The sequence below is a fragment of the Rana temporaria genome, chromosome 10 (genome assembly GCF_905171775.1).
Source record: "Rana temporaria chromosome 10, aRanTem1.1, whole genome shotgun sequence".
Classification (NCBI taxonomy): Eukaryota; Metazoa; Chordata; class Amphibia; order Anura; family Ranidae; genus Rana; species Rana temporaria.
The window spans coordinates 149,666,694-149,683,766 of NC_053498.1; the positions used below are offsets into that span (position 1 = coordinate 149,666,694).

The 17,073-nt window shown below is 48.8% G+C and overlaps 1 protein-coding gene across 6 annotated transcripts in view; it reads right to left on the reverse strand.

Annotated features, from left to right (window-relative positions):
- Window positions 1-17,073, reverse strand: part of KCNAB2 (potassium voltage-gated channel subfamily A regulatory beta subunit 2) — a 232,236-nt gene that overhangs the window by 46,941 nt on the left and 168,222 nt on the right. For all 6 annotated transcript variants that reach the window (XM_040326541.1, XM_040326543.1, XM_040326542.1 and 3 more), the window contains 2 exons: window positions 5,397-5,440; window positions 2,717-2,754 (listed from right to left, as the gene is read on the reverse strand). In XM_040326541.1, coding sequence (XP_040182475.1) covers window positions 2,717-2,754; window positions 5,397-5,440 — 82 coding nt within the window. The remainder of the gene's footprint in view (window positions 1-2,716; window positions 2,755-5,396; window positions 5,441-17,073) is intronic.

Genomic DNA, 17,073 nt, shown 5'->3' on the forward strand with positions numbered 1-17,073 from the left:
CACCTCGTCAGTATTGTTGGGTTTGGTGACTCTCATCTTCCTCTTGACAATACCCCACAGGTTCTATATGGGGTTCAGGTCAGGCCAATCAAGCACAGTGATCCCATGATCATGTGACCAGGTATTGGTAGTTTTGGCAGTGTGGGAGGTGCCAAGTCCTGCTGGAAAATGAACTCAGCATCCCCATAAAGCTGGTATCTAGAGGGAAGCATGAAGTGCTCTAGAATTTCCTGCTAGACGGCTGAGCTGACTTTGGACTTTATAAAACACACAGAGGTCCAACACCGGCAGATGACACGACTCCCCATTCCGCATTGATGCAGTAATTCATGCAAAAGGAGCCCCGACCAGAGCCTGCCCTACCCTGTCCATATATATTATCCTAGGCCTGTCCATATTCTACCCTAGGCCTGCCTGTATACTGCCCTAGGCCTGTCCATAGAAATAATACAGCGCCGGCGTTTGCCATTATCCTGGGTGCAGATTGGCGCAGATGAAGCTCCAGGCCCGCCCGCTCCCAAGGGAATCCTGCCAGCTGCCCCTTCCCCTGCCCCCGCCAGCAGATCCTCCCTTTGTGGGCCTTTACGAGAAACAAAACGATCGGCACAAAGCCGCATGAATATTTAAAGCGCTAAAGACTCGGCCAAGTGTTCCTGTTGTGTGTGCGACCGTAAGATGATCCGCTCCGGCCAGGTGAGCGGCTGCACCTTCCCCCCCCCCCCCCCCCACCTGGAGGACCACCTGTCACCTCCGCCCCACAATGACGGGGGCAGTCAGCGTTGACCCCCAGGGTCCCGGGAGACTTGGTTTTGAAGGTGCGAGCTCCGGGACCGTTCCTCCCTATCCTGGCCTCAGTGATACGTCTGCAGCCGGAGCAGCGCTGAAACTTCCACCCTTCATATTTGTTCTATGATAAGTGAGGATGATGATGACGCTCCAACGCTTGCCTCTCCAAAAGCAAGGAAGCAATGGCGGCTCCGGTACTTCACACCCAACAGGCCCAACTCAGAGTGAATAATAAAAAAAATGGATCTCTGTGCCTGCACTGCAAGGGTTAATTGCTCTTCTTGATCCAGGGGAAGTAAAAAAATAATGCAAGGGGGGACTCTGATGCAAAGGGGGGGACTATGACGCAAAGGGGGGGACTATGACGCAAAGGGGGGGGACTATGACGCAAAGGGGGGGGACTATGACGCAAAGGGGGGGGACTCTGATGGGGATCCTGAGATGAGGACACTGAGGAAGACCCTGAGGTAAGCAGGAAGTTTAATGAGGACACTTGATGTACAGAGGGACTCTGATGAGCACCTCTGAGGTAAGTGGGGACCCTAAAAATAGGGGAAGGACCCTGACTGATACACCTGAAGTAAGGGGGGGGACTTTGGTGGGGACAGTTGATGTAGGGGGAAGCTGAGGGGGATCCTGATGTAAAAAGGGGGACTCTGAAGGGGACCCTGGTGTAAAAGGGGGACTCTGAAGGGGACCCTGGTGTAAAAGGGGGACTCTGAAGGGGACCCTGGTGTAAAAGGGGGACTCTGAAGGGGCCCCTGGTGTAAAAGGGGGACTCTGAAGGGGACCCTGGTGTAAAAGGGGGACTCTGAAGGGGACCCTGGTGTAAAAGGGGGACTCTGAAGGGGACCCTGGCGTAAAAGGGGGACTCTGAAGGGGACCCTGGCGTAAAAGGGGGACTCTGAAGGGGACCCTGGCGTAAAAGGGGGACTCTGAGGGGGACCCGGGGGAAAAAGGGGGACTCTGAAGGGGACCCTGGCGTAAAAGGGGGACTCTGAAGGGGACCCTGGCGTAAAAGGGGGACTCTGAAGGGGACCCTGGCGTAAAAGGGGGACTCTGAAGGGGACCCTGGCGTAAAAGGGGGACTCTGAAGGGGACCCTGGCGTAAAAGGGGGACTCTGAAGGGGACCCTGGTGTAAAAGGGGGACTCTGAAGGGGACCCTGTTGTAAAAGGGGGATTCTGAAGGGGACCTCGGTGTATAAGGGGGACTCTGATGGGGATGCTGATGTAAAAAGGGGGACTCTGAGGGGGATGCTGATGTAAAAAGGGGGACTCTGATGGGGACACTGATGTTTTGGAGGGACTCTGATAAGAACCCTGATGTATAGGGGTACTCTGATTGGGACCCTTATTTATAGGGGAGATTCTGATGGGAACCCTAATGTGTGGGGGGGACTCTAATGGGGATCCTGATGTATGGGTGGGGGGACTTTGATTGGGCCCCTTAAAGAGACTCTGATAGGGGCCCTTATTTATAGGGGAGACTCTGATGTAAGTGGGGTTTCCTATGGGGACCGTGATGTATTGGGGGGACTCTGATGGGGATCCTGATACAAGGGGGGTGCTGATGAGGACTAACCTATGAATATTTGTAGAATATACAATGGGGTCCTAGAAAGTTGGGAGCCCCATGATTCTGAATCCCGGGTGGCCCCCCAGCGGGGCAGGTAGGTGGGGAACACAATGTAAATGGAGTTGAATTTCATTTAGTAATTTCCCGACAATCCTAGTGAATTGCTGCCACAAAAATCCCCCAGAATCCTCGGAGTCTCGGATTAGGCCGCCCTCCCACAAGCCCCAAAAAATAGGTCATCCTGCCGGAGAGCGGACAGATGTACGCGGCCGCCGCGCCTCCTACTTAGCCCCAATTACTTTTCTTAACAGCTGCCCAACGTTATTTATAAACGGGAAGTCCGTCTTTCTTACCTCGTCTGTGATCTGACCTCCAAACGTCACCCATGTTCCTTCAAAGAGAGAGAAAGGAAAGAGTCAGGAGGAGAATCTTCAGCATGCCGGGAACACCAAACCAAGGTCGCCTCCAAAAACCAACCCCCCCCCCCACCCCACACCCAACGGCAACCGAGAAAGGGAATGTAATACATTGTACAATCTATAGATACACAGATATGACATGTAATACATTGTATCCTCTATAGATACATAGATGACATGTAATACATTGTATCATCTATATACAGAGATATGATATGTAATACATTGTATCATCTATAGATACAGAGATATGATATGTAATACATTGTATCCTCTATAGATACAGAGATATGATATGTAATACACTGTATCCTCTATAGATACAGAGATATGACATGTAATACATTGTATCCTCTATAGATACAGAGATATGATATGTAATACACTGTATCCTCTATAGATACAGAGATATGATATGTAATACATTGTACAATCTATAGATACAGAGATAGGGAATGTAATACATCGTATCCTCTATAGATACAGAGATATGATATGTAATACATTGTATCCTCTATAGATACAGAGATAGGGAATGTAATACATTGTATCATCTATAGATACAGAGATATGACATGTAATACATTGTATCCTCCATAGATACAGAGATATGATATGTAATACATTGTATCCTCTATAGATACAGAGATATGATATGTAATACATTGTATCCTCTATAGATACAGAGATATGATATGTAATACATTGTATCCTCTATAGATACAGAGATATGATATGTAATACATTGTATCCTCTATAGATACAGAGATATGACATGTAATACATTGTATCCTCTATAGATAAAGAGATAGGGAATGTAATACTTTGCACCGGTGCAATTTGTAATGTAATTTGACAGTTCCAAATCGCATGACAGGTGGCAGCCTGTTGCTGGCAATGGAACTGTTCACATCAGTGCGACTCTGACTTTGCGATGCTACACCAATTTTTTTTTAAAAAGGTTCCTGCACCATTAGTTGCGATTTAAGGTGCGACTTTCATAGATATCTGCGCATTTAGTCGCACAGATGTCAGCTAAGTCGCACTGAAATGCAGCTTTGAAATCGTGTGACTTCAAGTTAAGGCATACAATGTCACAGTCAGATTGGGTGTGACCGATTGGGTGTGACCGTTAGGATGCTGGCAGCAGGGGTTAGTCATGGTTGTTATGACGCTGGCAGCAGGGATGAGTCACGGTTGTTAGGACGCTGGCAGCAGGGATGAGTAATGGTTGTTACGTTGCTGGCAGCAGGGATGAGTCATGGTTGTTAGGAAGCTGGCAGCAGGGATGAGTCATGGTTGTTAGGACGCTGGCAGCAGGGATGAGTCACGGTTGTTAGGACGCTGGCAGCAGGGATGAGTCATGGTTGTTAGGACGCTGGCAGCAGGGATGAGTCATGGTTGTTAGGAAGCTGGCAGCAGGGATGAGTCATGGTTGTTAGGACGCTGGCAGCAGGGATGAGTCACGGTTGTTAGGACGCTGGCAGCAGGGATGAGTCATGGTTGTTAGGACGCTGGCAGCAGGGATGAGTCATGGTTGTTAGGACGCTGGCAGCAGGGATGAGTCATGGTTGTTAGGACGCTGGCAGCAGGGATGAGTCACGGTTGTTAGGACGCTGGCAGCAGGGATGAGTAATGGTTGTTAGGTTGCTGGCAGCAGGGATGAGTCATGGTTGTTAGGACGCTGGCAGCAGGGATGAGTCACGGTTGTTAGGACGCTGGCAGCAGGGATGAGTCACAGTTGTTAGGACGCTGGCAGCAGGGATGAGTCATGGTTGTTAGGACGCTGGCAGCAGGGATGAGTCATGGTTGTTAGGTCGCTGGCAGCTGGGATGAGTCATGGTTGTTAGGACGCTGGCAGCAGGGATGAGTCATGGTTGTTAGGTCGCTGGCAGCAGGGATGAGTCATGGTTGTTAGGACGCTGGCAGCAGGGATGAGTCATGGTTGTTAGGACGCTGGCAGCAGGGATGAGTCATGGTTGTTAGGATGCTGGTAGCAGGGATGAGTCATGGTTGTTAGGACGCTGACAGCAGGGATGAGGCCTGGTTGTTAGGACGCTGACAGCAGGGGTGAGTCATGGTTGTTAGGACGCTGGCAGCAGGGATGAGGCCTGGTTGTTAGGACGCTGGCAGCAGGGATGAGTCATGGTTGTTAGGACGCTGGCAGCAGGGATGAGTCATGGTTGTTAGGACGCTGGCAGCAGGGATGAGTCATGGTTGTTAGGACGCTGGCAGCAGGGATGAGTCATGGTTGTTAGGATGGTGGCAGCAGGAATGAGTCATGGTTGTTAGGACGCTGACAGCAGGGGTGAGTGATGGTTGTTAGGTCGCTGGCAGCAGGGATGAGTCATAGCTGTTAAGGATGTGGCGGGTGCCAGCTCCTTAACAACCAGCAGTATTTGTTAAATAGCACGTAAACCTTTAATGAATTGAGTTTTTCAATATCGCATGCAAAATTCTGTGAATTGCGCTCCATGTCTCCCTGACTCCTCCCCCCCCCCCTCCCCCCACATTTACTTTAATAGATCTCCGCAGCACTATTGTCTTCCTTTCCTGGGTGAGAAGGAAGTTTCTTTGCTCAACATGCACTGAACGTATAACTGGTGTGACTTACCTAAGCCGAGGCAGGAGACCCGGAGGCCGGACTTTCCGAGGTTTCTGAAAAATAAAGAGACAGTTTGTGAACGATGCGACTTAAAGCAGGACTCCGGGCAAAACGCACAGCATGGAGCGACGTTATCTGCATAAAGACTGGAGTTCTATCCAGCAACTTGTGTGACTCGTAAGGACGGCACAGTCAGGAGGGTGACACCATGCTGGCAACACTCTCTGAAGAGCGATCTGCTTTGGGATCGCTCTTCCGAGAACATTTGATTATCAGTGAGGTGACCTTGTATTGTCTCCTGACCACCTGTAAAATGCTTTAACCCCTTCATCCCTAACACTAGCGTGCCCCAACTGCGTACAGTGTCTGGACACTTGCAGAGCATGTGTACACCCCCAACCACTGCCTCTGCAGCTAAAGGGGGGTGACAATTGGTGGGCAGTAAAAGTGTGGCTCAACTGTGCATCCCCCAATCACTAGGGTGAGTGACCCCCTAGGTTTAAGAGATGCAACTCATTTTTAAACCATTATCTCTGCTCCACCATGTTCCCTGTTCCCAAGCCACAGAAAACCGATTTGCTCCTAGCGTTGCCGTTCCCTCTCCCAGTCTGAGTGCTGCTGTGCGGGGATTAGAAGATACATTGGGGTAATTATGTTGGTTTTACGTTAAAAGCATTTATACCGAGTTCTGTGTTTTTTTTTTTTTTTACATGCCTGGAGTTTGCTATTTACTTAACATATTCTTCAGAGCCTTAGGAAGAACAATGACCTACATGCGGAGGATCCGGCTACAGAGGATCGTATAATGGAGTCTTCATCAACCAATCATCACAGGAATACACATCAGGACAAAATGTAGTCAGTTATCCTGATAGTGAGCCACTGGATTTTACTACGAGCAACGCTGGAGGGGGGACACAGCACACGCAGGGCGCACACACAGGCTCCAAAGGGGGCGCACACACGCTCCGCGCAGGGCTTTCACACACCACACGCAGAGCACACACACAGGGCGCACACACACACGCGCGGCGCACACGCACCACGCAGAGAGCGCACACACACGCACCACGCAGAGAGCACACACACGCACCACACAGGGCGCGCACACACACACGCACCACGCAGGGCGCACACACACCTCGCGCAGGGCGCACACACACTCCACGCAGAGCACACACCCCACACAGAGCACACACACCCCACGCAGGGCGGGCACACACCCCACGCAGAGCACACACAAGCTCCACAAGATCCCTGTGGATCTGTTTATTAGTCTTTCTTGCTTTCCTCTTCTCTTTCTTTTCTCATTCTTTTTTTCACCCCCTGATTTGATTTGCTTTTCTCCAGTTATGCCTCTTGCGCTTAGACACTGCCCTAATGGGCCAGTATTTGGCGCATTATAAATCCATTAAATCAATCGATCAATCCACGCAGGGCGCGCACACACACCACGCAGGGCGCACAAACACTCCACGCAGGGCGCACACACACTCCACGCAGGGCGCACACACACTCCAAGCAGAGCGCACGCGCTCCACGCAGGGCGCACACACACGCTCCACGCAGAGCACACACATGCTCCACGCAGAGCACACACACGCTCCACGCAGAGCACACACACACACTCCACACAGAGCACACACACGCTCCATGCAGGGCGCACACACACTCCATGCAGAGCACACACACACTACATGCAAGCTGTGAACCCCGCTAAGTCTTAGACAATGGCCAGCAGTAGAGAACCATTTTCACAATTCAATCTACTAACAGCTTAAAGCCAAATTCAACTTTCAGCTCCAATCAGCTGAGCATGAAAGCAAAAGGTGTGCAAAGTCCTTCATGTAATTTTCTTTGGAAAGCAGCCACAGCCGGAGTGGAAAAGCCTATTCCCTGCCAGCGCATTGAAGAGAAGGACCTTCCCTTGCTCTCTGTGTGGAAGCCATAGTCTTTCTGCAGAGACATCGGCTTGAAGAAGAGCAGCATTATGCAACATACGGTTCTATTATCACAAACTGCGCTCTAAGAGCGCACAGGTCCCCTTTGTCAAGGCAAGTCTGTGTGTGGGGGATGGATGGATCTTTTGTCTGTAAAGGTCTGTCAGATGGCAGATAGAAAGACTCAAAGTAACATTGTTTATAAACATTGATCAGACAAGAGATAGAGAGATACAAAGTAACATTGTTTATAAACATTGATCAGACGGGAGATAGAGAGATACAAAGTAACATTATTTATAAACATTGATCAGACGGGAGATAGAGAGATACAAAGTAACATTGTTTATAAACATTGATCAGACGGGAGATAGAGAGATACAAAGTAACATTGTTTATAAACATTGATCAGACGGGAGATAGAGAGATACAAAATAACATTGTTTATAAACATTGATCAGACAGGAGATAGAGAGATACAAAGTAACATTGTTTATAAACATTGATCAGACGGGAGAGAGATACAAAGTAACATTGTTTATAAACATTGATCAGACAGGAGATAGAGAGATACAAAGTAACATTGTTTATAAACATTGATCAGACGGGAGAGAGAGAGATACAAAGTAACATTGTTTATAAACATTGATCAGACGGGAGATAGAGAGATACAAAGTAACATTGTTTATAAACATTGATCAGACGGGAGATAGAGAGATACAAAGTAACATTGTTTATAAACATTGATCAGACGGGAGATAGAGAGATACAAAGTAACATTGTTTATAAACATTGATCGGAGAGGAGATAGTGAGATACAAAGTAACATTGTTTATAAACATTGATCAGACAGGAGATAGAGAGATACAAAGTAACATTGTTTATAAACATTGATCAGAGAGAGAGATACAAAGTAACATTGTTTATAAACATTGATCAGACAGGAGAGAGAGAGATACAAAGTAACATTGTTTATAAACATTGATCAGACGGGAGATAGAGAGATACAAAGTAACATTGTTTATAAACATTGATCAGACAGGAGATAGAGATACAAAGTAACATTGTTTATAAACATTGATCAGACAGGAGAGAGAGAGATACAAAGTAACATTGTTTATAAACATTGATCAGACGGGAGATAGAGAGATACAAAGTAACATTGTTTATAAACATTGATCGGAGAGGAGATACAGAGATACAAAGTAACATTGTTTATAAACATTGATCAGATGGGAGATAGAGATACAAAGTAACATTGTTTATAAACATTGATCAGACGGGAGATAGAGAGATACAAAGTAACATTGTTTATAAACATTGATCAGACGGGAGATAGAGAGATACAAAGTAGCATTGTTTATAAACATTGATCAGACGGGAGATAGAGAGATACAAAGTAACATTGTTTATAACTAGTGTCATGTGTCCTGAGACCATTCATGTGGGGGGGGGGGGGCTTCTCAGCCAAGAGAGTGGGGGGCTCACGCACAACTTTGCCTGAGAACACCGCCATGAATAAAGACCGATACAAACACAAATGGAAGGTCCATCAGCCACAGCTCAAGGGAACCCCTAGAAACGTCTGGAGAACCCGTCGGGTTCCACTGAACCCTGCTTGAGAACGATTGGCCTAGAAAGTACTTCTTTTATATACAAGATAAACATTTTCATTTCTTTGGGTAAAATATGAAACGCTGGAATCCTTTAGTTTCCGATTCCAATAGAACTTTTCCTTTCATCTCACCTGATGGCAGAAGGAGGTCTTGGCATTTTATAGAGCCGCCTTTCTCAACCTTGGCTAGCTAGAGGAACCTTTAAAATCATGTTCAGGTCTAGAGGAACCCCTTCTAAGAGCAATTCATTGGGGGACAGAGGGTGGGGATATAAGAAGGGAGGAAAGGAATGGAGGGAAGGAAGGAAGGAGGGAAGGAAGGGAAGGGAAGGGAGGGGAAGGAAGGAAGTAAGGGAGGGAGAGAGGGAAGGGAGGGAGAGAGGGAAGGGAGGGATAGAGAGGGAAGGGAGGGAAGGAAGGAAGGAAGGAAGGGGAGGAAGGATGGGGAGGGAGGATGGGGGGGGAGGGAGGACGGGGGGGGGGGGGGGGGGGGAGGGGGGGGGGGGGGGAGGGGAGGAGAGGGAGGGAGGGGAGGGAAGGGGAGGGAGGGGAGGAGAGGAGAGGAAAGGAGGGAGGAAAGAAAGGGAGGAATGAAAGGGAGGGAGAAGAGGGAGGAAAGGGGGAGGGAAGGGAGGAAGGGGAGAGGGAAGGGAGGAAGGGGAGAGGGAAGGGAGGAAGGGGAGAGGGAAGGGAGGGGAGGGAAGGGAAGGGAGGGGAGGGAGGGGGAGGGAAGGGAGAGAAGGCAGGGGAAGGGAGAAAGGGGAGAGGGAAGGGAGGGAGGGAGGGAGGGAGGGAAGGGAAAGGAGGGAGGGAAGGGAGAGAAGGCAGGAGAAGGGAGGGGAAGGGAAGGGAGGGGATGGCAGGGAGGGGGGAGGGAGTGAAAAGTACATTTTCATTGTGAAGTTAGAAGTAGAAGTTGAAGTGTCAACACAAGGTTGGGGAGGGGGCAGGAGGGGGGGCAGCGGAGGGGAGGGGGCGGGAGGGTGGAGATGGCAGGGAAGGGGGAGGGAGTGCAAAGTACATTTTTATTGTGAAGTTAGAAGTGTCAACACAAGGTTGTCAAAAACGCAAAGAATTTAATTTGCTATCTATTTGCCTACAATCCTATTGGCTACTCTTTGCACCTCCAGTGCTCCTGCTTATAAATGAGGCTCCCAGAGGGCGGGGGAGGGACGGGGCAGTTTTTGACAGATGCTGGATGTTATGTCTATCAATGTATTAACCCGGAATCATCAGATTACGCCACCCAATCCCCTTTTCCTCGCCGGCAAAGCCTTCTCCTCGGCGCTACACATGTTCTTCACAGAGTTTAATTATGTCCTTCAGGCATAAAACATGAGCAGATGTGACGAGGTCTTCCCAGTTCTCTCTCCGACTTACATAAACTTCTACAATGACACTGAGGCTCCGGTACAGGCAGACGCTACGGATACAGCACAATGCTGGAATCCCCCCAACCCCACCATGGAACACTACGGATACAGCACAATGCTGGAATCCCCCCCAACCCCACTATGGAACACTACGGATACAGCACAATGCTGGAATCCCCCCCAACCCCACCATGGAACACTACGGATACAGCACAATCAGGGCTGGACTGGGACAAAAATTTGGCCCTGGACTTCATCCAGACTGGCCCACTTTGACATGTCTCTCCCATGGCGGCCGGACAACTATAGCCCGCCCCCCCCCCCCGGCCACCCAAGCCCCCACTCCCCCTTTACTAGCCACTAGTCATTCTATTTTAATAGAGTAGAACGACTGGTACTCTTATGGGCAGTACCAGTGGGGAAGCTAGACATTATTTCACCCGGGGCAAAGAATCAGTTTGGTGCCCCCCCCCCCCCCCCAAGTTTAGGCAGAAGTGAGAAACTCCCAGGCCATAGCTGTTGAGTCAGCTGTCTGTCCCCTCCCCCATACTCCTCTATCCCCCCCCCCATGCCCCTCTGGTCCTCCTCTTGCTTCTCTGTTCCCTCAAGGTGAGGGCTGCAGGAAGGGAGAGACAGAGGAGTGGAGGGGGGGCAGCGGTCCGCTGTCACTGAAGACGGCCCACTGAGTCATCGGCCCACCGGGAAACTCCCTGTAGTCCCAATGGCCAGTCCATCCCTGAGCACAATGCTGGAATCCCCCCAACCCCCACTCCATTGTGATGGGTCTCCTAATCTGTTTTTTCAAATGCAATTTTTGGGGGAAAAACATTTCTTTTTAATTATTTTAATGCAAAAAAACACGATACACAACCCATTTTTAAAGATGATGTTACGCTGAGTAAGCAGATACCAAACAAGTCACGCTTTAAAATTGCGCATGCTCGTGCAACGGCGACAAACAACGTAAATTTTACTATCCATATATTTAAAAAAAAAGAAAAGTGGAGTCACTCTTTAAGACTATGCAATCTATGGAACTCAGAATAAACTTTATAGAAATCTGAATACGCTCAAAATCCAATCAAATTATATGAAATATTCATAACCTGATATTAGGCAGAATTTTTTTTTTTTTTATTAGATGTAAAGCTGAACTTCAGGTATGATCTGTATTATATAACCACTTGCCCTCAGGAAGATTTACCCCCCCCCCCCACCCTTCACCAGACCATCTTTTGCGATGCGGCACTGCATTACTTTAACCACTTAAGCCTCGGACCTTTAGGCAGGTAAAAGGACCCGGCCAGTTTTTGCGATTCGGCACTGCGTCACTTTAACTGACAATTGCGCGGTCGTGCGACGTGGCTCCCAAACAAAATTTACGTCCTTTTTTCCCCACAAATAGAGCTTTCTTTTGGTGGTATTTGATCACCTCTGCGGTTTTTATTTGTTGCGCTATAAACAAAAATAGAGCGACAATTTTGAAAAAAAAAAAAAACAATATTTTTAACTTTTTGCAATAATAAATATCCCCCAAAAATATATATATATATTTTTTTTCCTTCGTTTATGCCGATACGTATTCTTCTACCTATTCTTGGTAAAAAAAATCTCAATAAGCGTTTATCGATTGGTTTGCGCAAAATTTATAGCGTTTACAAAATAGGGGATAGTTTTATTGCATTTTTATAAAAAAATATTTTTTACTACTAATGGCGGCGATCAGCGATTTTTTTTGTGACTGCGACATTATGGCGGACACTTCGGACAATTTTGACACATTTTTGGGACCATTGTCATTTTCACAGCAAAAAAATGCATTGTTTACTCTGAAAATTATGGGAGTTAACCACTAGGGGGCGCTGAAGGGGTTAAGTGTGACCTCATCTGTGTTCCTAACTGTAGGGGGGCGGAGCTGGACGTGTGACATCATTGATCGTGTTTCCCTATAACAGGGAACACGCGATCAATGAGAGCGCCTCTGTGAAGAACAGGGAAGGTGTGTTTACACACGACTCTCCCCGTTCTTCAGCTCCGGGGACCGATCGCGGGACTCCAGCGGCGATCGGGTCCCAGATCCCGCGGCCGCAGTCACGGAGCTTCGGACCGGGTCGTGGGCGTGCACCCGCACCCCCCACGGCTGGGCACTTAAAGAGGACGTACCTGCACGTACATGTGCCCAGCTGTGCCATTCTGCCGAGGTATATGTGCAGGAGGCGGTCCTTAAGTGGTTAACTGACAAATGCGCTGTACCCAAATAAAATGTCCTTTTTTTTACCACAAATAGAGCTTTCCGACCACCTCTGTGGTTGTTTATTTTTTTGCGCTCTAAACGAATTGTTTAAAAATTGTTTAGGCCAATCACGGCTGATCACGATGTAAACAGGAAGAGCCGTTGATCGGCTCTTCCTCACTCGCGTCTGACAGACGCGAGTAGAGGAGAGCCGATCGGCGTCTCTCCTGACAGGGGGGGTTTGCACTGATTGGTTATCAGCGCAGCCCCCCCTCGGATGCCCACACTGGACCACCAGGGAGTGTCCCCCGGTGCTCAATAGAGCAAAAATAGGAAAGAAAAAAAAAAAAATTGAACATAATCGATGCCAATCAGTGCCCACAAATCAGTGCCCAGTGAAGATCATCTGCATGGAGTATGTATGGATCCTCGAAAGTTTTCATGGCTTTCCATTGCAAATTCTGGTTTCCATCCTGAACCCCAAGGCATATGCCGCGTACACACGATCGGTCAATCCGATTAAAACGGTCTGATGGATTTTTCCATCAGTTATCCGATGAAGCTGACTGATGGTCAGTCGCGCCTACACACCATCAGTTAAAAAAACGATCGCGTCAGAACGCGGTGACGTACGACGGCACTATAAAGGGGAAGTTCCATTCGGATGGCGCCACTCTTGGGGCTGCTTTAGCTGATTCCGTATTAGTAAAAGACGATTCGCGCTTTTCTGTTACAGCGTGAGGATGTGCGATCTCCATTACGAACGCGAGTTTTACCAGAACGAGCGCTCCCGCCCCCTAATTTAGTCTGAGCATGCGTGGATTTTTAACCGATGGACGTGCCTACAGACGATCGCTTTTTTTTTTTTTCTATCGGTTAGGTATCCATCAGATCATTTTAAAACAAGTTCCATTTTTTTTAACCGATGGATAAATAACCAATGGGGCCCACACGCGATCGGTTTGGTCGGATGAAAACGGTCCATCAGACCAAACCGATCGTGTGTACGCGGCAATACTGTACTGGTGGGTTAGGTGGCTGCCGGGTAAAATGGCTTTGCTTGGGGAGGGTGGCCGGGACATTAGAGTGTCAGCTGCTTCCAGGGCCGGTGTCTGTGCCGGAGCTAAAGAGATAAGTGAAATAAATCTCTATACAGATAGGATTGTCTATAATCCCTCCATAGGCAATGTGAGGAGCGCTGATAACCAAGTGCATGGAGTCCCGACATTGATAGACATCATAGGGAACCCTCGGCCTCCTGTACATTGCTATCAATGGGTGACTACAACTCCTTATTCTTTATGGAAAAAAGAAATGTTCCTGGACTGCCGCACTCTGATAGGCCATTTATTGAAGCAAAATAAACAAAGGATAAAATCCAAAGCTGTATGACATCCAAACAATTCATGCAACGCTGCAATCAATTAGTCATAGCTAAGCATCTATCCATGATGTGAAACATGTCGGCTTTTTTGTCCCCCATGTCCACTTTCTACCATTGATTGCAGTGTTGCATGAATTTTTGGATGTCATACAGCTTTGGATTTTATCCTTTGTTTATTTTGCTTCAATAAATCGCCAATCAGAGTGCGGCAGTCCAGGAACATTTCTTTTTTTCCACGGATCAGCGCAAAGTCTGCACCTGTCAGTACTACAGGGCGGGAGCACAGCATAGGTCGCAGGGCTTGGAGCGGCACTCTTTTCCATCCTTATTCTTTATATGTGCCCAATTCTCTTATATGGGGTATTGTGATGTGTGAAGGTTCACCTAGCCCAGGGGGGCTTCAAACTTTGGAAACAAAGTGATAGGTTGCTGTCCTTCAAACTTCAAAGGGGCCGGACTGTGGCCAGTGGGAGTAGATAATATCCTGACATCAGTTGGAGTAAACAATACCTCAAGATTGGCGGTCTATGGGAGTTAAAAATGTACATTATTGGTGTCAGTGGGAGGAATAGTGTCCCATCATTGGTGTCAGTGGGAGGAATAGTGTCCCGTCATTGGTGTCAGTGGGAGGAAAAGTGTCTCATCATTGGTGTCAGTAGGAGGAATAGTGTCCCATTATTGGTGTCAGTAGGAGGAATAGTGTCCCATTATTGGTATCAGTGGGAGGAATAGTGTCCCATCATTGGTATCAGTGGGAGGAATAGTGTCTCATCATTGGTGTCGGTGGGAGGAATAGTGTCCCATCATTGGTGTCGGTGGGAGGAATAGTGTCCCATCATTGGTGTCACTGGGAGGAATAGTGTCCCATCATTGGTATCAGTGGGAGGAATAGTGTCCCATCATTGGTGTCAGTGGGAAGAATAGTGTCCCATCATTGGTGTCAGTGGGAAGAATAGTGTCCCATCATTGGCGTCAGACAGAGGAATAGTGTCCCATTCTTGATGACGGTGGGAGGAATAGTACCCCATAATGGGTGTCAGTCAGAAAATTAGTTGCCCATTTCTGGTGTCAGTGCCGTTTTTCCATGGAAGTGCCCAAACGGTGGCATAAAGACAAGCAACGGGCCACAGTTTGGAGAATCGTGCGTTATGGACGTCTGCATAGCAGATTAACAATTGATGGCACCGCCAAGCATCTAGGAAAAGGGCAACGTGTTTCTTATCCATCACTGTGAACCTAGTTTGACCTATGGCAGCTGCTCAAGACCATTTCTGTCTGATCAATTTCATTAAAGCACCCCCTCCCCCTTTCTAAAAATAAGCACCACTCCCCTCTGTGAGCATAAAGGTACATGTTCGGCCGAGCCCAGAGTACGCGTTTAGCCAAGCCAAGAGTACAGCTCCTCAGCCTGCTGCTTCTCCTTGCAGCCCCTGTACAGCTCCTCAGCCTGCTGCTTCTCCTTGCAGCCCCTGTACAGCTCCTCAGTCTGCTGCTTCTCCTTGCAGCCCCTGTACAGCTCCTCAGCCTGCTGCTTCTCCTTGCAGCCCCTGTACAGCTCCTCAGTCTGCTGCTTCTCCTTGCAGCCCCTGTACAGCTCCTCAGTCTGCTGCTTCTCCTTGCAGCCCCTGTACAGCTCCTCAGCCTGCTGCTTCTCCTTGCAGCCCCTGTACAGCTCCTCAGCCTGCTGCTTCTCCTTGCAGCCCCTGTACAGCTCCTCAGTCTGCTGCTTCTCCTTGCAGCCCCTGTACAGCTCCTCAGTCTGCTGCTTCTCCTTGCAGCCCCTGTACAGCTCCTCAGCCTGCTGCTTCTCCTTGCAGCCCCTGTACAGCTCCTCAGCCTGCTGCTTCTCCTTGCAGCCCCTGTACAGCTCCTCAGCCTGCTGCTTCTCCTTGCAGCCCCTGTACAGCTCCTCAGCCTGCTGCTTCTCCTTGCAGCCCCTGTACAGCAGATCTGGAGTGCGATCGGAAGAAGCAGCACGAGGAGCGCAAGAACCAGTTCATGTGCCGACAACGAGCATGATGATAGAAGGAGAGAGCAGAGCGATAGAATAATGATCTTATCGGTCTGCTGCTTCTCCTTTCACTGTCCCAGCCACAGGGTGAGGATGAGACCTGTAAGTGCTACTCGACTGCATCAGAGAAAAATCAGGTCCGCTGCCGTGCCAGACAGGGCTGTGCTGTGCAGCGGAGCTGTGTAAATCCCAGAACTGGATGGACAAAATAAAAAACTACAAATCCTTTTTGCTGAAGTCCGGCTTTACCTGCGTTATCTATACTTTTAGGGCCAGATTCTCGTAGATCTGCGTATCTACGAGCGGGGCGTAGCGTATGCCATCAACGCTACGCCGCCGCAACTTACTGGAGCAAGTGCTGTATTCTCCAAGCACTTGTTCCGTAATTTGCGGCGGCGTAGTCTAAATGGCCCGGCGTATCCCCGCGTAAATCAAAGGGGGCGGCTTGTATTTAAATTAAGCTCGCCCCGGTGCCGAACGAACTGCGCATGCGCCGGCCTTAAATGTAGCCCAGTGCGCATGCTCCGTAGTACGCCGCAAATACATTGTTTGCGACGTGAACGTAATTAACGCACAGCCCTATTCGCGACGAGTTACGTAAACAACGGAAAAACCCGACGCTGTCCCGACGGCCATACGGCATACGGCGGACCGACGTAAGGTTACCGCTCATATAGCAGGGGTAACCTTACGCTTACGGAAACAACGTAAACTACGGCGAAGCGGCGCAAAAACGTTCGGGAATTGGCGTATCGGCTCATTTGCATATGCGACGCTGAAATCGACGTAAAAGCCACCTAGCGGCCAGCGTAGTATTGCATTTAGGATCCGACGGTGTAAGTGACTTTCGCCAGTCGGATCCTAGCCTAATTCCGGCGTATCTTGTTTTGAGAATACAAAACAATGATACGCCGGCGGGAATTTCGAATTACGCCGGGGGATCTGTAGATACACCGGCGTAACTCTTTTGAGAATCTTAATGTTCAATAAAAAGCGTCTCCAAAATGACTTCTCACTCCTGCGCCCCAAACTAAAGGAGGGGGGCGCCGTGCCCGGCTGCGTAATCTTCCTGATCCCAGATTTAGCGGGCAGCGGACGCCGCGCACAGATTGCGCCTCTGCATTCTCCCC